Raw genomic sequence first — 20,946 nt, 5'->3', positions numbered from 1 at the left:
CCACTTCAGACTAGACAAATTCCTACACTGAAAGCTGCTCTGTGCAACTAACCATGTGCATAGGCATAAATCAGGGGTGGTTGATCCTGAGCTTGGAGGCCTGATCTTGGAGGAGAAGAAATGTAAGTGGGTGGTGGAATGAATAGAGCCCAATGCACAGCTGTCAACGTTTCCCTTTTTCTAAGGGAAATTCCCTTATTCCGAATAGGATTCCTCGCAAGAAAAGGGAAAAGTTGACAGCTATTGCCCAATGCCCTGATGGGGATGCCAATTGTGCCCCTCCTCAGTCATGAGATTGGTCATTTAATGAGCACAGATGGGGTGGTAACTGCTCTCCTCTGTATATCTGCACATGTCAGAAGAGGAAGGGAGGCTATGTGCTTAGGTGTGAGTCTGCATGAAAGAGTGGGGGAGGGGTGGGCACATCCATTGCTGTTATGTGGCTGCCAGAAGATTGGCCAAGAGTGAATGCAGCCCTTGGGCCATAAAAGAGTAGCCACCCCTGATGTAGATGGCTGTGTCCCAGCAGTCAAACATCAAAGCCTTGTATTGTGACCATCAACATTCCCAAAGACTAGCTGCTCAGTCTGTTACAGGAGAAACCACCGAGAATCCTGTGTTGTGTTTAATGCTAAATGCTATCGGGACATAGTTGTTCAAGCACTCAAGCCCACTTTTCGGGCGCATGAAGCGTAAAGCCTGTGCCAGAGCTATGCTATTATCTTTAAAAAGAAAGGACTGGATCACTATAGGCCCTCAATTAAAAAAAAAGAGCAACATACGTACACCAGAACCCACAATTAACAACCACATGGGCAATTGTCACATGCAATGATATTCTAGTCAGCAACCAGCTACTGTGCAGGGATTTTCTCATGACATAAAACAGCCGTGGCCTTTAGGTTGCCTTGAGCAAGTTTCTCTCTCTCTCTGACCATACGTTCCTAATTTGTGGAACAATTCCCTGTTCCTTTAGGAATGCTGCAACTGTGAAAATGTACAAAAGTGCTAAAGCCTCCTTGCCTTGAATCTAGTGTTGTCATCACCAACATGCTGGTACCTGGATGCAGAGCCCAGTGGACTTGGAGCAGTTTGGGATGGGAGCCAGCCTAAACGTTATCGGTTCACTTGAGGCAGGGGCAGGTGGGCTGCAGAATGAGATTGCCCACTGGTAGGATAGATGGCTGCTTTGCAGGAGATCAGCAAGATTTTCTGTCACCCAATTATTTAACAACAGCAGCAACAAAAAGGCTTATTTTCCCTCCCTCCCCTCCCTTTCCAACTTAGACGGATAAAATGAAATGCATTGGGAGGGGGGGAAGGCGTATTTTGGAGGGAAAGAGGCCATGAGCTGAGTTCTGGTACAATTTCTGGGTTCTTCTGCAGCACACTGTCCCTTCATGAATGCTAAGTGTATACCCACTCCGTCCCACCCCAAGGCATTATTTTGGCAGACCTAGAAAGCTCCAGTAACAATAAAGGAGTTCTGTATTCTTTAATTCTGGGGTGAGGAACCTGTGACCTTCCAGACTCCCACCAGCAGCAGACTTGGGTACCATGGCACCCTGCGCGAGACCAAAATTTGGCACTCCCCCACCAGTCCTCACGCTGCCTTCCCAAAGGTAGGTAAGGAGGCCCTGACTTTGGGAAGGAGGGGTGAGGTTGTGGCAGGATCCTAGAGCCCTCCCATCTCCTTCCCAAAGCTGAAAAAGCACTAGGAAGGAGGCAGCAGGACTCTATGACCCTGTCAGAGCCTCACATTTCCTTCTCAAAGTCCAGTGCCTTCCTTACCGGGCTTTGATCATCATCATCATCATCATTATTCTTTATTTGTACCCAGCCCATCTGACAGGGTTGCCCCAGCCGCTCTGGGCAGCTTCCAGCATACATAAAAACACAACAAAACATTAAACCTTAGAAAGCTTCACGATACACAGGCTGCCTTCAGATGTTTCCTAAATGTTATACACTTGCTTATCTCCTTAACATCTGATGGGAGGGCGTTCCACAGGGTGGGAGATGGCGCTCCCTCAGCTCAGCGCACAGTGAGTGCACACCACTGGCACAACTCAAAACCGCCCCTGCTCCCACCATCCCTGACCACTGACCATGCTTGCTACAGCTGGTGGGAATTGGAGTCCCAACAAAGAGCTGAAGGCTCCACAGGTTCCATCACCCCTTCATTCATCTATGCCTAAAAGCTGCTTGGGGCAGTCTTCTCCCCCCCCCTCTTGGAAGGCTGCAGCCCATCACCACGAGGGCACTTCACTTTGGCATAACCCCCCCCCCATTTCAGTGTGAATATTCAAGAGTTATGGTACCTTTGTCTGCAAAACAAAGTCAGTAAGGATAAATATCAAGGCACAGAGTTGTTCCGATTGTCTGATTTTTCAAGGATAAATCTCACAGGTCTGCCAAGTCCTCCTGGGAGCCTTGCCAAGAGTCCGCTTAGCTAAGCCGACCAACATACATAAAACACAGTTTCACAACCCTCAGCCAAGGCTCAGATTCATTCAGGTTAACGGAATCTGGTTCTGTTGAATGCTGACAAGAGGCCAAAACACACAGGACTGTGAAAGCTCCTGCCACACTAAATCTTTTACTCCTTAAGGCACCACTAGATTCCTTAATAACCTTGGAAGATCCTGTTATCACCTATTACCGCTGCTGCAGAAGGGCAACCGCGCTTATCTTGTAGGCATTTGAGCTCAGCATAGAAATGTCACAGGCTGAAGCCATTGCATTTCATGGCCTTTTGGCCCTAGCGTTTCATCATTGTCTTCTATCCCACCTGCCCATGCAGACATATCTCTTGCTGGCTGTGGAGAACACTTCTCGCATTTGAGGAAGTGACCCCTGCTCCACAAAAGCTTCTGTCACAAAAATAAGTCTGCTAGTCTTTGATGGCAGCCTTCCCCAGCCTGTGGTCCTCCTGGTGCTGTTGGTGGACTGCAACTCCCATTAGCCCCAGCAATTCATAGTCTGGGATGGTGGGAATTGTGGTCCCACATCCAGAGGGCACCAGGTTGGGAAAGTCTGCTATAAGGGGACTACAACACTCATTGTTGTTCTTGCTGCATCAGACTAAACCAACTACCTCTCTGGATTATTCAGTGCTCTCTATTAAAAAAGAGAAAAAAGTATCCTCATCCATTCAGTTTCCATGCAAACTAAGGCTCTTAAGACCAGCAGCATCAGTAATCTGGAACATTGCTACTGTTGAAATCAGACAAGCACATGCAATTCCAATACTAGATCACCAAGCATTTGTTTCACCAAGCATTTTTCAAGAACTAATTAAATTCCGTGTTGGTTGTTCATCCTGTGTTTTATGGTGCTGTATTTTTATGATATTTTAATGTTTTTATTGCAAACTGCCATTATTTATGTATTATTACTACTACTACTACTATTCCAGGCCTAGGACCTCAATCAATATCTTAAGGGTCGCTTCTCCCCATACAAACCGAGCTGGACCCTGTGCTTGTCATCTGAGGCCCTTCTCTATGTTGCCCCTCCCAGAGAGCTTTGGAGGGTGGCAACAAGAGAACAGGCATTTTCTGTGGTGGCTCCTCAGGGGGGGGATGCTCGCCCCAGAGAGGCTCACCTGATGCCATCATGACATGTGAAGAGGAATGTTTTTGCCTGGCATGTCTGTCAGTGTGCTTCCTATTATGTTTTTACCACTGATGTCCTGTATTTTTAAAAATGTTGTACACTACCCTGGGATCTTTTTTCATACAGGGTGATATATTATCATTATCATTATCATTATCATTATCATTATCATTATTACTATTATTACTATTATTATCATTATCATGAAGAAGTTGGTAGTTTATGAATATTCTTATAAATAAAGTAAGTGTTGGTCCAGAAGAAGAAAAACTTCAAAAATTATTATTACTGCAATTAATTTATTAATTGCCTTCTAAACCACCAACAAAAACCACAAAAACATTTAAAAGAAGACTAAAAGCTATTTCCATGATTCTAAGTGCACACCTGAGGTAAAAATCCAAAGATGGCAGAGAGCGCCTGTCATCCTGGGTTGGAGAAGCTCACAGTTTGGTCCCCTATCTCTGGATGGTCCCCTACCAGCTTAGCACATCATAACTGCAGCGGTTTGGAAGAATACTCAGGCCCACCCAAACTCCACCCCTTGATGACACCCAAGTTCCCACCCAATAAATATGGCATTTGCAGAAGCATAAACCCACTCATAGGAGTGCAGGCATTTAACCAGGTTCTGTGGAAGCATCTTCCCCCCCTTTCCTTATGTAGCTTCAGAGACCTGAGCTCACTGGCAGTGGCATGATTCTTCAGAGCTGACCTGGCTTGGACACTGGAGCTGCACCCATATTCCAAAGACTTTAAAACCATCTTAACCAGACAGCAGCAGCACTCAAAAGATAAATCAGAGGCTCAAAGACAGCACAGTACATCGGAAGCTGCCTTATACTGAATCAGACCATTGGTTCAGCCACCTTAGTATTGGCTACACTGCCAACTGGGCTCCCTGTCTTCAGCTGGTGGGTCAGGCCCCACAGCTGGACCACAGCCTGATCTAAAGTGGGTCACAAAAGCAGGACCAGCACCACTCTCATCACTAGACAAAGATATGGTGAAAAAGGAAGGAAGGAAGGAAGGAAGGAAGGAAGGAAGGAAATAAAGAAATTTACACATTAAAATACATGTCAAATTTGCAAGCCTGAATAGGCTTGTTTAAACAAAAGAAACGCCATCGCATCAGGAGGTCCATTCCATACGATGTACGAATCAAGCCTTAGTGTGGCGGCATCTGCCCTTTGGAACTTCCTGCCACTACACAACAGGCAAGAACCATGTCTAAAGTCTTTTCAGCACCTACTGAAGACCATTTTCAACAAGCCATTTAAGAGGAGGGTTTTTTTTTATCCCATCTGTATCTGTATTGAATTTGGAATCATTTCAAATCTGTTTTTTATTGTTGATGTTTTTATTATCCTTTTGTTGTTTATCATCACTTTGGGATATTTCATGGGAACCGATTCATAAATGAAATGAAATAAATATAAGTGGCAATCGACATTCATTCCTTTGGGGAAAAGTAAAATACTGCACTTGGAGGGAACGTTATGATGATGCTGAAAGCTGCCCACTGTGCTTAATGCTGACTGATCTGACCACCAGCCGGGCAAACAAGCAAAATGAAGTCAATACATTTTCCGTGGATTATTCTTGGGGTGCAAAATGCACATCACATCCTAAGAGGGCCAGCACTCCAAGCGCTCCCCCCCCCCACACACACCTGTTTATCATAAAGCAGACTTTTAGCTTAAGGTTACCAGATGTCCCCAGATTTACAAATCAGTCCCCTGACAAAATCCATCCATTCTGACTGAAGTTGAAAAGTGTCCCCGGATTCACTGAAAGAAATCTGGTAACCTTAATTTAGCTAGTTAATTATACCTAGGCGAACTAACCTGATTTCTCAGGAGTGACTGCAGAGGTCACTGGCAACTGCAAACCTCATGTCATATTAAGACAAATTCTGTCTGCCTCCAACCTCCTCTGAGCCAGGGGAAAGAAAGGCTCAAGCGCCATTAAGAGTTTCAAAAGCCAAACACAGTTGTGCATTTGAACACAGGCACCTACTGACAGCCGATTTAAATGGGACTCTGAATGTAGCCAAGATGCACAGTGATGGATTCGTTATTCAAGCAACTGGAAGAAAATTCACAGATTCATCATCCACCTTAAGGGAAAGCTGAGCAAACGACAGATGAGCCATGCACAGCTCTGCCATCCAGCCTGCTAGAATAAGCATCATGTCAAACCACACCTGGCTGTGTGATGAGGGGACTGTAGGAATCAACCTTGAGTCAAAATCATAAGAGATGTCAAACATTTACTGGACCTCATTAAAGACACCTCTCCAGTGCTTCAGCCAAGCCTTTCCCAATCATCCTACCTAGAAGCTTCTGATGCTGCAGCTAGGAATGAAACATATGCCTCTCACCCTTCCTTTTTTTTAAAAAGAGACACATTAAAACACTTATTTTATTGTTTTCAGGATGAACAGACATGCTACATCTTGCCAAACAAATACTTCTTGTGATACAGATTGTTTTCCCCGTTTTATACACACACAAATGCACACACACCTTTTCTGAAATCCAGCTGGATTTGAGTTGGTTGGTGTCTCTGGTAACTTACATCATGGATGCTGGCTCCTATTATAGATGTGTGTTCTGCATTATTTTATTAAAACTTTTGCTACAAATTTGTTATGGCCTTTGGATAGAACAATAAACTCATATGTATATGAATGTATGTAAAAATATTTTTTCATACATGCCAATGAAAAGTAGGCAGTTTGTATCTGTTTTCCTTTCTAAGGGCATATGAAATAAAATGGAACCATGTTCTTGGGCCAATCACTCTACCTGTCTCACTGCTCAGCCTACTTCACAGGACTCTTGAGAGGATAAGCAGGGAAACAGCATACATCAATCTGAGCTCCTTAGAGAAACAGCTGAATATAAATGCCATTCAATATATACAGTAATACCTCTGGTTACGAACCATCCTCCTTGCAAACGCTTTGGGTTATGAACTCTGCTAACCCGGAAGTAGATGCGAGTGGAAATTGTGCGCACAGTGGGAGGCCCCATTAGCAAAAGCATGCCTCAGGATAAGAACAGTTTTGAGTTGAGAACGGACCTCCGGAACGAATTAAGTTTGTTACCAGAGGTACCACTGTACACCCTTTCTGGACCTTATTGTTCTGATTCTTTTCTGCCCCTCCAGGCTTTTTAGATCTGTGCACTTTTCCTCCACTGGATGTTAAATTCTTTTTTTTTTTTTTGGTGATGCCGTGTAGCTGATTATACTCTTTGACTTGCCGTTGCTGAGAAATTTATGTTGTTGCTTTTTTATATTGACAGCTGAATGACTGCTGTGTTTTTCCTTTTCTTTCTTTCCTTTTTTTAAAGTTTTATCCTTGTGAGCCACCCAGAGAATGCTGCTTTTGGGTGCCATACAAATGTTGCAAATAAAAATAAATAAAACAGATCATTCTGCTGTGGGAGACATGCGGCACCACTCATGATGCATGCTGCTCCAGAAAACATAAGAATTCAGGAAGGGAAACATGGAAGAGGGCAGGGTCATGAAAGACCCTATGTGAGCATCAGCAGTCAAATCAGGGAAGGGGAGATTTCAGCATCATTTCCAGATGATGTTTGAGAAAAGATGGGGAAGGAAGGGTTGCAGAGCATCAGCCATGCAGGCAGAAGGCCCTGATTTCAATCCCTGGCATTTCCTGGTAAGGAGAGGCCCTTCTCTGAAACCCTGGAGAGCTGTCACCAATCAATATAAACACTGCAGAGCTAAATGGACCAATGGTCTGATTCAGTATAAAGCAGCTTCCTGCATTCCTTGGCTCCCTACACCACTTCCTTCTCTCCCCTTTCAGGGCTCCCAGTTCCTCCAAGGCCCTGTAAACATACGCCGACAGTGGCATGAAACTGTCATGCAGTCCCATTACTGGGCAGGACCAGTTGCACAGGTCTTTCCCATTCAGCTTAGGAGAGAAGGAAACAATGGCAATGGGAAGGAGGGGGGTGGGAGAAGGCAGCAAAGACTCCAGGCAAGTAAAGACACTAACAAAATATTTTACTCTGAGCCATGCTTCCCCAACCTGATGCCCTCCAGACTCTTTGGATTCCAGTGGTGACTATCATTCCTGACGGTTGACTATGCTGACCTGAAGTCCATCTATATCTGGAGAGCACCAGATTGCAAAAAGGCTGCTCCAGGCAGATTGGAAAGTTAACACACACCCAGAAAGAAAGAAAGAAAGAAAGAAAGAAAGAAAGAAAGAAAGAAAGAAAGGAAGGAAGGATTAGCAAACTATTCCCATCACAAAGCATAAAAACAAAAGCACAAACAAGTAGAGAGAGTTAGCAGAAAGCAGCGGAAGCTCAATTATTGTAAAGCATTGCCATAGGCGAAGCAAAACAAGAGTGACTACATTTGCATCCTAAACAGTAGAAGGAGAAAAGCACACAGACTGGCATCCCTCAAGCACTGGATCATCCCATGGGATGAGAATGCAGCTCCCACAACCCTGCTTATGTCTTTTGAAGCTTATGTCACTTCAAAAAAATCTAGGAAGGGGACAGACAGGTAAGTTTTTTTAAGAGGGTGCTGCTTCCCACAGCACACAAACAAGTCCCATCCTTCCTAAACAGCCGCTAGCCTCACCTGTCCCTTCACAATTGTCTGAGTAACCCCTAACACATGGGGGGGCAGTCTCAGGTGGTGTAGAGACACATGAAGTCATCACCTGCTGAAACTAAAGGTGAGATACAAAAGCAAATAAACGAACTCCAGTAATGCACCAGCAAGCTGACAATGCCCAAAGGAGAGTATTGGAAGGCTTCTGAAAATGATAGCCAGACATTGGAAGGGGCTGCTTAACCCTCCCCGCCCCACCCACCCATTCTTCTCTGGTCATTTCATCCTGAAGCTGGGTTTCTTCTGACCTTAAGAGATCACTTTGGACAGAAGAGATTGGGGTTTTTATTTTACATTAGGGGCGGGGGCTTTTGCAAGGAAGAAATCAGCAAGCCAGAGAAAGGTTAAAAACTCCTCTAGTGCCCCTTCCCTGAAAGGGGGGGGACCCCTACACTCACATCTACATCAGGAGGGAAATGCAGGCTTGGAAGTGGCACATTTCCCTTCCTCTTGTGTAGATCCAACCTCAGTGAACCCCCGACATTCCCCCACCAATGCATATCTCACCAATATTTCCAGCAACCTTGTCCTTTTGGGTTGTATATCCTATATTGCCCCTTGCATGTGCTTTACATGACACACACACACACACACACACAAACACAAGCAAGGAGGCCAAACAGGGAAGGCTCAGAGAGGGTGGGCACATGTGCACAAGAGTCAGTGTGGTGCAGTGTCTAGAGTGCTTGACTAACATCTGGGAGAGCCAGGGATCAGACCCCAACTCAGCCTTGAGGCTCTCTGGGTGACTCTGAACCAGTCACAGTCTAACTAACCCCTGGGGAAGGGGAAAACTGTACACACCACCTTGAACTCCTTGGAGGAACGGTGAGCTATACACTGAAATTAATAAATCAGCAATTCTACAGGTTCCCAAGCTGAGGCCTTTCAAAAAGACTGAATGAATGAGAGAAGAAAAAGTCACTGTGTGAGAGGGTATGAGTGGGGAAGAGGGGAAGGAAAGAAGGAAGGAAAGGAAGAGGGTCTGCACTAAATATCATCTGGTTTAAATATTCTTTTTGAAAGTTGCACATCTCACACAACCCAAAAGATTATCTCTCTCTCTCTCTCTCTCTCTCTCTCTCTCTCTCTCTCTCTGTGCGTGTGTGTGTGTGTGTGTGTGTAAAAACTCCAAGTGATATTAGTAAATATCTCCATGACAACACAGCCAGACATCACCTTGTGACATCATCAACAGAATCATGTGAAGTCAACGGTTTTATCATCAGAAATAAATGGTAGGAAAATGAAATGAAGCAGAGGACATTCAAAGGGGGAAAAGACGGGGCATGATGCCATGACGTAGAGCATCAAAAGCATGCAGATGTGTTCATAGCAAATGCCCAAAATGGATGGTGCTTTTAGACCAGGGATGGGGAACCTGTGCCACTTCAGGTGTTGTTGGACTACAACTCCCATTGTCCCTGAACATTGGCTGTGATGGCTAGGGCTGATGGGTGCTGGAGTCCAACAATATATGGAAGGCCACAGGTTCTCCAGCCCCTCTTTACTCACTCACAAACCACAGTAAGGTGTTCAACCCTAATGAAAAATAATTGAGTTTTATGGCCTGAGAGATGCTGGCATTCTAGCACGGTTCACTTGATTATGAAAAGCAACTTCTCCACAGACACACTTAGCCCAAGAATTTGTCCACAGTTACAGAAGTGAACTGAGCTCATAGCCCTTTCACACAAAAACCAACTCCTGCTTCCCCCACCCTTTCATTTCAGCAGTAAAATTGGGGGAGGAGAGGGAGTCATTTGTTGTTACCATTGTTAGAAACAATTGGAAGTTAGAAATCCTCATGAATCGTCTTCTCATCACCCAGGGATCTTAGAGCCTGACTTACCAGAAGCCCACCCCACCCCCAACTTATTCTGAGAGCTATACTTAGCAAGCAAGACATTTAAACCACCAACTAGAAGCCCCCAATACATGTCTGGTCATTGAGCAATGCCTGGCTTATGGCAACTTTTGTTGCCAGCAGGCCATAAAGTCAGGGAGGGAGTTGAGGCACAGGCACCCATCACTTCCCACAGTCTTGGCAATGTGGGGACCCACCTTTCATCCAACAGGAAACAGCCAAGTGGCACATGCAGGCTTAAGGGAGCTGGAATTTGGAGAAAACTTAGGACAGACTAAGCTCCAATATGAATGCAACGTGGGTCACCGATGCAACATTCACCTCAGCAAGTGTTGCACGTAACCACTGCCTTATCTTAAATGACATGCATTCAGGTATTGGCCACCAAGGCGACATGCTGAGCATAGCAGCAATCTGTGACTCAGGCAGGCCACAGGTGAATTCTTCATGTGTACAAGCTAGCACACACTGTATGGGAACGCACGCATGCACAGATGGAGATGTGCACAGTTCAGTGCTTTGCCATGCCTTGCGTCACAACTGAAATCAGGCCGCAAAATCAAAGGATGTTTACTTTGCGGATAAGCTTGTCTATCCATGGGACATTGCAGGGCTGGAAAGGGGGCAGGAGGGGCATCAACAGACAGCAGAAGCTTCCTCGTGAGAAAAGGCTAATAGAAATGAGGATATTTAGTTTAGAAGACAGGATAAAGGTTTATAATTGCATGTGCATGAAGCGGGGACCCTTTAAAAAAATCACAGGCGGATGAAGCCTGTGACCATGGGACTTGGCGGGCACCTTTAGCGCCCCTCCCAACCCACAAAGGAACCCACTAACGGGCTCCGAAGCGAAGAGGGGGAAGTGGCGCGGTGCTGTGGGTCAACTGCTTTTTCCGTGGAGCGAAGCCGCATAGCCGTTGCCGGAGAGCGCTGCCTTTTTCCTGGGACAATTTGGCATCTAAAGAATCACCCATGAGTACTTAAATCTTGAACAACTGGACTTTAAATAAGGACTGGCCAGAAGAGAGGAATTGGACTCAAAATTTATTTCAATTTGGTACTGAAACGGGAAGGTCTAAACAGGAAGTCAGCCTTCCGTTTCTTTGTAGTCAGAATAAAGCAAAGACAACGTAAACTAGAGCTTAGAAAATTACTTTTAAAGGATTGGCTTTCATCATTTAAAATCGTGGAACCCCCCTTCGGTAGCAGGAGAAGAAGGGGGATCTCTTTTTGGACTGTTTAAACCTGCAGAAGTGAGTTTAAAGTAAAGTAACTTTCCACCGTCCTGATCCTGGAGCGGAGTGTCAGGACTGACGTTTGAAGCTCATTGACCAGAGACAAGTGTTTTTGACAGACAGCTAAAAGAAAAGTAATATAGTGATTCCATTGTTTCCTCTCGCATTTCAAAGGAACAAATATTGACAGAATATCTTTAAAAAGAAACTTTGTTGCTATTGTTCTTAAAAGAAAGAATAAACAGAAGTTTTCCCCCTAGAGGGAGACGGTGAAATTGTAACCAATTTCAGGAGCTTGCAGCTGCTAAAGATTACAATCGTGGGAAAGGACTTGTGACCTTGTAGGACAATGTTTTCAGAAGCTCTGTTGGGTGCTTTCTGTAAAATAAATGCCCTATTGGATCAGTTAAGCCAGAAGACGGATTTGATGACTAATGCGGCCAGAATTTTTGAACAGGCAGTAGGAAACTACATGGAGCCTACCCAGGAACTAAAACAGGAGTGTGCTATGACAGCACAGATGAGAGAAGAGGATGCTGCTGAATCCTGGGTGCCAGAAATGGAGGGAGTTGCGGCCCTGCAGGAATATGAGCCTTTGGATTTGATAAATGAATTTGGAAAAAACCAGATTTGGAAAGATAAAGTTTGGTTTGGTTTGGAAATGGGGGGTTGGATTGACCCTCCCATGCAGGGATGTTTGGACTTTCTGAGTCTGGTAATGGGCCGTCAGATGTTTGGAGCTGTGGGGGCTCTTAATTTTGGAGGGAATCTGAAACAGGTGTTTAAATATTACATGGAGTTTAGTCTGGACTATGGAAATGGGGCTGATCTGCTGAAAAGGGTCAAAAACATTACTAAGATGGAGTTCCCACGAGTGAAAGGAAAATATGAAGAAGAGTCGCGGAAGGGACATGGAAGAGACTTGAGGGCCTCGGATATAAGGATACCAGGTTAATGCGCTAGATTAATGGGATAAAAAGGACTGACAAAATCCGGGACCAGGAGGAAGGGACGCTGGATGAAGATTGGATTGTTTTACTTTTTTTTTTCTTTTATCATTAGGACTGTTTTAAAATAATTGATGAATGTTAGAAAAATGTTGAAATGGAACTACTTGGTTCTAGTAAAAATGTTTAAAGAATTAGGTTAATGATATGGTTATGAGAAGTTGGTAAAAATAAGATTTAAGTTTTAAGTTTTAAGGTTTGCTATAAGACAAGATGAAAATAGATTAAGGTAATGTAAGGACAAAATATTATGAACTATGGAAAGGATTTGCTGTGATAAATATTAACCAGGATACAAGAAAGGGGAGGAGGAGGAGGTCAAAGAAAGAAGGTAATGAAAGTTGAAAATTTGAGAATGATGGATGTATTTTTTCTTTCTATTTTTCTGTTTTGTCTTTTTTTTATATAAGTATGTTTTCTTTTTATTCTGTAAACCTTTGTTTTTTGTAAAATTCCAATAAATATTATATATATATATATATATATATATATATATATATATATATATATAATTGCATGGCTTGGTGCAAGGGAAGCAGAGAAACAATTTCTCTCTTTCGTATGCGATGTGATCCCACAAATGCTCAGTGAAATGAATGGCTTGTAGAATGAGGGGGGGAAGCAACTTGATGGGTGTAAGGAGGATGCTAAAGGGGGGAAATTAAATGGTCTGTGGGCACCAATGTGGCAGTCAAAATTCAGAGCCCACTGTGAAAGAAAAACAAACACCACTGACAATCACTCCACATGTTTACTGCATCCTGTCTAATTTGGCTTCCAGACCACAGGCGGATGGGCACATCTGTGTGCCAAGAAAAGCCCCTTGCACACAGAAAACTAGCATGTCCAGCCTGGCTTTCTCCCTGACATGCTGATTTTCTATGTGCAGGAATCTTTTCCCCCTCTGTGGGTAAGGAAGCAGTCAATCCTGTGAGTTCCCACCTGCAGCAGTACTGGCCAGACACATTTTCCAGCTCCGTGGGAATAAGGTCCCTGCTTGCCATATGAAACACGGAGCCCATTCACACACTGCACAGCAGGAAATCAGAGTTTGCCACCAAGCGTTCACTGCTCAGGGATCGGCAGCAAATCCCACCTCCTGTACAAGTGTCGCCTTCACACCTCAGGTTCTCAGTGCATAGAGAAGAACTGGGCAGACTTTAGCCAAATCTCTAAACCCCAATTTCATTTCCGCTGCTATGAAGTAGGGACAAGAGCAACCTGTGCAACTTTTTGTGTGGATCTGAGACCCTGTGTTTCAATTAGGCTTTTCCCTGTCCTGTTTCAAGGGAGGGACCAAGAGTAGACTATAAATGTATCCTCAGCTGATTTCACTGCAAGGAAGGTAGGTCAGGCTAACAGGAAACTCGGATTGAAGGTGAGTCAGGCTAACATATGAAGCTACCTTAAATTGAGTCAAGTTGGTCCATCTAGCCCTGGTGTCTTCCAAATGATATTGAACCACAGCTCCCATCATCCCTAACCGCTGAGCGTGTTAATGGGAGTTGGGAGTTAATGGGAGTTGAAGTCCAGCAATGTCAGTTTCCCAACCAATGCTGCCTAGCAGGCAGTTTCAGGCAGAAGTACTCTCCAAAACCTGCTACCTGAACCAACCACTACAGGTACACAGAGGAAGGTGCCTTACATCAGGCCAGCCTATTTGACCATCTAGTACTGTCTACTCTGACTGGCAGCGGCTCTCCAAGCTCACACAGGAAAGGGTCTCTCCCATTACCTGCTACCTGACCATTTAGATGCAGATGCCAGAGACTGATCCTGAGTCTTTCTATATCAGTTTTGGGGAAGCTATGCCTTCCCAGATGTTGCTGGACTCCAACTTCCACTATCCCTGGGGCTGAACCGCAGCTGGGAGGCCACAATCCCTGCTGTACTTGCTGAGGAGGTCTTCTACCACTGCGCTATGGTCCCTGTCCCCACGCTCACCCATTTGCCATTTGCATCTCTCTACTACATTGCACCGCCATCCAGTTTCATTATAAGAAAACTGCCCAAGCAGGAAAAAAGACATTTGCAATTTCCAGCACCTTCAAGCTAGACACAGTTTAACCACACCGCAGAGCGGGTTTCCTCCCCTCCTTCTTTGAAGCATTATGGATGAATTAAAATGCACCCTTGCTGAGCTGCTGACAGGTGAACATGCTCACCTCCTTTCTACCCTTTGCAAGTGTCGGAGAGGTGTGAATTGGCACTCTGCTCTGCTAAAAGCAAGCTTTAAACATAACATGTTGCAGCCGTGGGATGGCTCCCAGAATAATCCCTGGAGCCTGATTCACAAATTGTCCCCTGGAGTTTAAGCCAGATTCCTAGAGAGCCTGAATGAAAAGGAGAGCCAGAAAACTTAAGGCATGTGGGTGAGCCAGCTATCTGGCCACAGGGCAGCAGCCACACAGCGCACCTTATTTCATTCCTGTTTTCATCCTGCTCTTCTTCCAAGGTTCATAAGGGGCCACAACAACCCTGTGAGGTTGGCTAGCCTGAGAGATGACAGCTGACCAAAGGTCACCCAGTGAGTTTCATGGCTGAATGGGGATTTGAACCCTGGCCTCCAAACAGAATCATAGGATTGTAGAGTTGGAAGGGACTCTGAGGGTCATCCAGTCCAGCCCCCTGCAATGCAACAAGCTGGCTGCTGAGTGTTCGCTTGGGAGGGTGGAGCAGCACTATGGAGCGAAGGATGACTTTGTTGGAAGCTGCCATTCGCAAGTCAGACCAAGGGGTCCATCTAGCTCAGTACTGTCTAGACTGACTGGCAACAGGATTTCACCCAAGAGCCTCTCCCAGCCCTGCCTGGAGGTGGCCAGGACAGAACCTGGGACCTTCTGCTTGCAAAGCAAGTGTTCTGCCACTGAACTGCGCCCGGCATCTCCTTCAGGTGACCAGGTCACATCCAGTTTCATAATTCCAACAACAACAAAATTCAGCATATGCAAGCACTTAAAGAGATCTAATGTGGGGCAAGATTGCACAAAGAACACAATCTTAAGCTACTTCACTCCCTCAGGAAAGAAAGGACTCTTTTGGAACAGAGCCTGCCTGCAAGGGCAGCTTCAGAAGGAGACCTCTGTGCCTTCAGGAAGCAAGGGAATAAGATGCAAGGGGTTCTGTAGCCAGAAACTGGGACTTTGTATTTACAGAAGCGTCAGGTCCCCGCCTGCCTCTTCCGACCAACACAAACCTCTGCACGTCAGGTTTGCAACAATAAAAAGATGCTGTGGGGGCCACAGATCTCTTCGGTGGCAGGCAGCTAATTTGCAGTGCAATCCTCAGCATGTTTACTCTGAAGTAAATTCCACAATAATAATAATGGGTGAGGGGTTATGGTTTTTGTTTGTTACCATGCTGTGTATTTTTTTGTGTTTTTATATTGTAAAAATGCTCTGTGCTCCTCAGAGGAAGGGCAGTATAGAAATTCTAACAACTCCTCAACGGGGTTTTCTCCCTGGCGAGTTGCACTTGGAATGCAGCATTTTATTCCTGCCACCTACAAGCCATGCAGGACTTGCCCCGATCCCTGGAAATGGTTAGCAATAAAAATGCTTGAAGAGCTTGAAGAGCTTCACATGCACCATTGTCACAGTGCAATTCTTATGACAAACTCTGCAAGGCAAGGAGGTCAGCGCTACCATCCCTACATTGCTGCTGGTGGTGAGACTCAGCAAACCTGGGCTTTGCTAAGGCCCCCTGGTAAGTTCACCACAAGGGCAAGCTTTGAACCCAGAGCTGCCCCATTTGTCGCTCGGTCTCATAACTACCAAGCCACACCAACGTGGTCAGCCTAGGAACATAGGAAGCCACCTTGTACTGGCTCGGCCACTGCGCCATTGGTCTCTGGCTCAGACTTCTACGCCTAGTAGCTGAAGATATTTGCAGCCCTAACTGGAGATGGGAAATTGAACCAAGGACCTTCAACATTCGAAGCAAGTACACTTATCCCTGAGCTAAGGACCTTCCCCAGAGGATATGGATGTAGGGTATAGTCCAAGGAACCCTCCAGGGAGTTGAGCAATATCCAAACAGCTGCTAGGGTGGAAGCATGGGCACAGCCAGGATTTTTGTTAGGGGGGCAGATTTTTATTTTTTTATATTGATTTTGATGGATTTAGGGGGGATTTCTGCCACCCCCTGCCACCCCTTGGCTACACCCATGGGTAGAAGGTCACAGGCTCCCTGGCATCTCCAGGTTGTTGTTTTGTTTGTTTCTCAAGGAACCAGAAAGCAAGCAATGCAATGATCTTCTTCCAGAGAAGCACTGCCAGTCACTAGTAGACAACACTGGATAAAATGGATATATACTCTGTTTTGCTGCAGGGTGGCTTCCTCTGCCCCATCCCATGCACTACTGGTTTTCTTGTTGGTCTTTTCGGTGCTACTTCCTGCTCTAGATCACCCACTTTTGCATTATTCAAGCACTAAGTCACAGAAAAAATGGTGCAAACAAGTTCTGTCTGGAACGCATGGCAAGTTTCTAGTCCCCATGGATGCAGCTAAAACAACAACAACCCCCGACCTAGGCAACGCAAGCTCACTAAGACTGTTGCACATTGCATGCAGATGACTTCGTCTCACAATATGGAAAGATCAACAAGCGCTGCTGGCGGTTGTGGGGGGTACATGGGTTTCCCCACACCAAAGCAGCTGGAGACAGTTCGTCAAATGCTATTAATTGCTGCGGCAAAAAAAAAATTAGCCCCCCAGCGGTAAAGCCTGGCAGTTTCCCCATGACAGCGGCAGGAGCATAGCGAGAATTCAACTGCCTAAACTTGTTGGGGCAGACAAAAGCTTGCGCGAACCCTGAGCTGAGGAGGATGCACACGTCCCGGTCCAGGGTCTAGAAAACACGGGGCGGGGGGGGGGCGAGCGGGACCAGCGCTACTACAAGCCCGGCCAGGCGTCCTCTCCCCCTCCGCCGACCAGGCACCGCAGCAGCAGCAACCCTGCCCTCCAAGCCTGGCATAGTCCTCGCCCCCACCCAGCCCGGGCGCAACGAGCGATTGGTGTCCGGGAGATCGGAGAAGCCTCCGCGGTGCCCAGGGACGCCAGATGGGGAAGATCCGAAAGAGTTTGGCGGCGGAGCCACAGGCAGACAGAAAGGCCCAAGGGGGGCGGGAGGGAAGCAAGTACATGGGGTTACTCACAGCGCCCGGAGCTTGACCCACATCTTCTTACTGGGGGCGGACTTGAGCTCCAGGGGAGAGGGGCAGCCCTCGGGGGATTCCAGCAGGTCGAGCTGCGGGACCTCCATCGCCGCTGCTTCTGACACCAGACGGGGAGAAAGAGAGAAAAGAAATGGTGAGCCCCGAGAGAGCAAGCGCCTCGATTCCCCTCCCCACCGATCTTCTAGCCCCACTCCCGCGCGTGGAGAGGGCAGGCAATGCTCTCCCCCCACAAGCAAGCAAGAGCGCACCCTCTCCCTGCCTTTGCGCGCTAGCTGGTTACCCCACGTAACCGGGTGGCTTGCTGGGCGCTCGGCGCTGCCTGGAGGAGTCGCCGGCCGGGGCTGGTGCGCAAGGAGCGGGGGGCGGGCTCGGGCGAAGCGAACCGCCTGAATCATCCGTTGTTGGGGGAGCTGCAGCCAATCCCCCCCGCGCCGGTCTTAATGGCCTCCCTTAACCGAGGGAGGGAGGGTGGCTTCCCGTGCGATCCCTCCTCCTCCTCCTCGGCCCGGCTCCCGCGATCCACTCTCCTTCCCCCTCTCGGCTCCCACGCGCGGCTCCACAGCGGAGAAGATGAACCGCGCGCGCCTCCTTCCCTCGCTTCTCCGGGGAAGGCAAGCGGGAAAGGCCGCCGAGTCCCGCGCGCCCTGGCAGGTGCCTGCAGGGGAGGCGAGGCGAAGCCAAAATGGCCCCCGCGCTGGGCCACAAAAGCCCGCGACCCCCGCAGCCTCCATCCTCGGCGAAGGCCGCCCTCGCGACCATTACCCGGCTCCAGTCGCCCTCTCTGCCCGGGGAGACCCCTGGGCGGCGGCGGCGACGTCCCGGAGAGGAGCAGCCCGGGCGCAGCTGCTGGGGATGGTGATAATGGGGCGGCGGCGGCGGCGGCTGCCTCCTCGGAGCGCATCCGGATTCCGGTGGAAGCGTCGCTGGCAGCGCGCAACTTTCTGCAAGCGGCCAGCAGCAGCGCGGCTCGCCCCTGTTGCTGGCGCGGCGGCGCGGGCAGTGCGGCAGCGGGGAGAGGCTGGGCGAAGGAGGCGGGCCGGGCAGGGCGCAAGGCAGCCAGCCAGCAATTACCCTGGGGCACCGTTGCGCGGAGAATCCGCGGGACCGAGTCGCGCACCTGTTTCCTACTCCAGCGCTCCGCTCTGACGAGAGAACCTCTGAGGACGGGCAGAAGCCACCAGGCAGCATTCGGCCTGTGCCACCGTATGCTTAGGAACATAGAAACTTGTAGCCACTAAGACACGCACTATACATCCCACGCCCCCAAGACTCCTGGAAACTGTAGTTTACCCCTAACAGACCTGCAATTGTTGGCACTCTTAACAAACTGCAATTCCCAGGATTCCTTGGGAAGAGATGTGCTGTCAATGTCTGGCTGCTGCACAGCCTTTTACTAAGTCAGTTCCACTGGTCCATCACGCTCCATATTCTCAACATCGGGGATGGGGATAATGGGCATAGCCAGGATTTTTGTTGGGGGGCGCTAAACCTCAGATTTGTGCTGCTTTTGATTGATTGGGGGGCAGCTCCCCCTCTTTGGCTATGCCCATGATGGGGAACCTCAGGTCCAGGGGCCAAGTGCCCCTCTCTGTCCAGCTCTCAGAACTCTCCCCCTGTTCAGGCTTCAAGTCCTCCTTGGGTGTATTGGCCTGACTGAGTTGTGTCCTACAATTTTATGATTCTATGAAATTCCAAACTGCAGGATCTCTTCATGATAGTCGTAGCCAAGCCCATGCAGAGGGGCGGCGGGGAGGAGCAGCTGGGGACCCTGGCCCCAGGCCTCAGAGGCCAAAGCTTGCCAGGGGGCCCACCAGGGACCAGCTACTTTTTTTGCTTGAGTTTATAACTTTATTTTAACAGAACTCTCACCCCAGGCCACAGACAAGCTCTGCACAGGCCTGGTCACAGCCACACAACTCACAGCCACACTGCTTTTTAAGATTATACAGCCTCCTAAGGTTGGGCAATGAGGGACTAAATGAGGGACGCGGGTGGCGATGTGGGTTAAACCACAGAGCCTAGGACTTGCCAATCAGAAGGTCGGCGGTTCGAATCCCCGCGATGGGGTGAGCTCTCGTTGCTCGGTCCCTGCTCCTGCCAACCTAGCAGTTCGAAAGCACGTCAAAGTGCAAGTAGATAAATAGGTACCGCTCCGGCGGGAAGGTAAACGGCGTTTCCGTGTGCTGCTCTGGTTTGCCAGGAGCGGCTTAGTCATGCTGGCCACATGACCCGGAAGCTGTATGCCGCCTCCCTCGGCCAATAAAGCGAGATGAGCGCCGCAATCCCAGAGTCGGCCACGACTGGACCTAATGGTCAGGGGTCCCTTTACCTTTTTAAGGTTGGGCAAATGATTTGCTCCAATATCTGCTTTCAGAGCAGCATTTTCCTTTAAGTAACCCTGTCTTTCTCAGAACTTGCACATCCTTTTCTTGAAACCAAAGCACCTTGTCTTTCCAAATGCTGAGCCTTGGAGCAAATGGAACAACTCCTCTTCAGTTTTCTTTTCCAGGGTGACCCTGGGAGCCAGTGGCTCTCTCGCCTCCTCTTTCCCTCTGGTTGGCTCCAATCAGCACAAAGGGTGAGAAGACATATTTTCCATAGTTCAAAGCTCCGCATCTATGCTCCCTGCTATTCTGAACCACTACATCTCTGCTGGTAGATCTCTAGATGAGCTGAAGTAGATTGGCGTGGATTTCTGTCTCTCAATTGTTAAACAATAGCTGCATCAAAATGGCTGCATCAGGATATCCCGTTCAAGTATCCATTGCCCTCCTGGGTGGGTAGTCGTCACACAGCCTGCACCTGTACATCTGAGAGTAGGACCCTGGTCCAAAGCTGTGACTTCAAGAGAGTTTGGAGAGCCCTCATTGATACGTTGCTGTCAGACACTCATCATCTTCAAGGCTGTGCATAATTCCCTCTATTTCTGATGCTCAGGCTGTGAGTGCTGTTACTTGTGTAGCCAAAATAGTACCATCCCACACACAGCCTTGGGTAAGCTCAATTTCTGCAGAAAGATAAGAACATTTTGGGAGGGGTGGGGCTAAGAGAGATGCCAAGAGCTCAATGATCACTGTTGTAGTGGGGAACAGGAAAGCAGGGGGTGGGTTGCAGTCCTAATAGGGAGCACTCTGCACTGCAATCTTTTGTTTCAGATCCCACGTGTAAATAACCTAAACCTTCACAATAGCTATGGCCTACAATTCAATGTGCTCGTCCAGCAAGATCTTATTCCTGTTTACCCAGAACTTTTGTTGTTGGCACCCATCTGTCTCAAGAGACAATGGAGTGTGCCTCCAGAGGTAAAGTCAAACTGCTGGAGCATCACAGCATCTGCTGCAGAGACTGGTAACTCAAAGCTGCTGCCTCCCACATTG

The 20,946-nt window shown here is 47.7% G+C and overlaps 1 protein-coding gene across 6 annotated transcripts in view; it reads right to left on the bottom strand.

Moving 5' to 3' along the window:
• Positions 1-18,711, bottom strand: part of PDE1B (phosphodiesterase 1B) — a 130,159-nt gene extending 111,448 nt beyond the window's left edge. Inside the window, exons 1-2 of one of the 6 annotated variants that reach the window (XM_083599764.1) lie at positions 18,641-18,711; positions 17,549-17,666 (exon numbers count right to left, since the gene is read on the bottom strand). In XM_083599764.1, coding sequence (XP_083455890.1) covers positions 17,549-17,655 — 107 coding nt within the window. In that variant the 5' untranslated portion in view covers positions 17,656-17,666; positions 18,641-18,711. Of the gene's footprint in view, positions 1-17,548; positions 17,667-17,817; positions 18,177-18,331; positions 18,569-18,640 lie in introns of those variants that run through there. The other 5 variants (XM_083599765.1, XM_083599766.1, XM_083599767.1 and 2 more) reach the window with 5 other exon arrangements.
• Positions 18,712-20,946: the final 2,235 nt, after the last annotated feature.

Source organism: Podarcis filfolensis (assembly GCF_964270895.1).
Source record: "Podarcis filfolensis genome assembly, chromosome: 2".
Classification (NCBI taxonomy): Eukaryota; Metazoa; Chordata; class Lepidosauria; order Squamata; family Lacertidae; genus Podarcis; species Podarcis filfolensis.
Note: the sequence above shows the minus strand (reverse complement) of the source record. Positions and strands in the feature narration are given on the sequence as shown.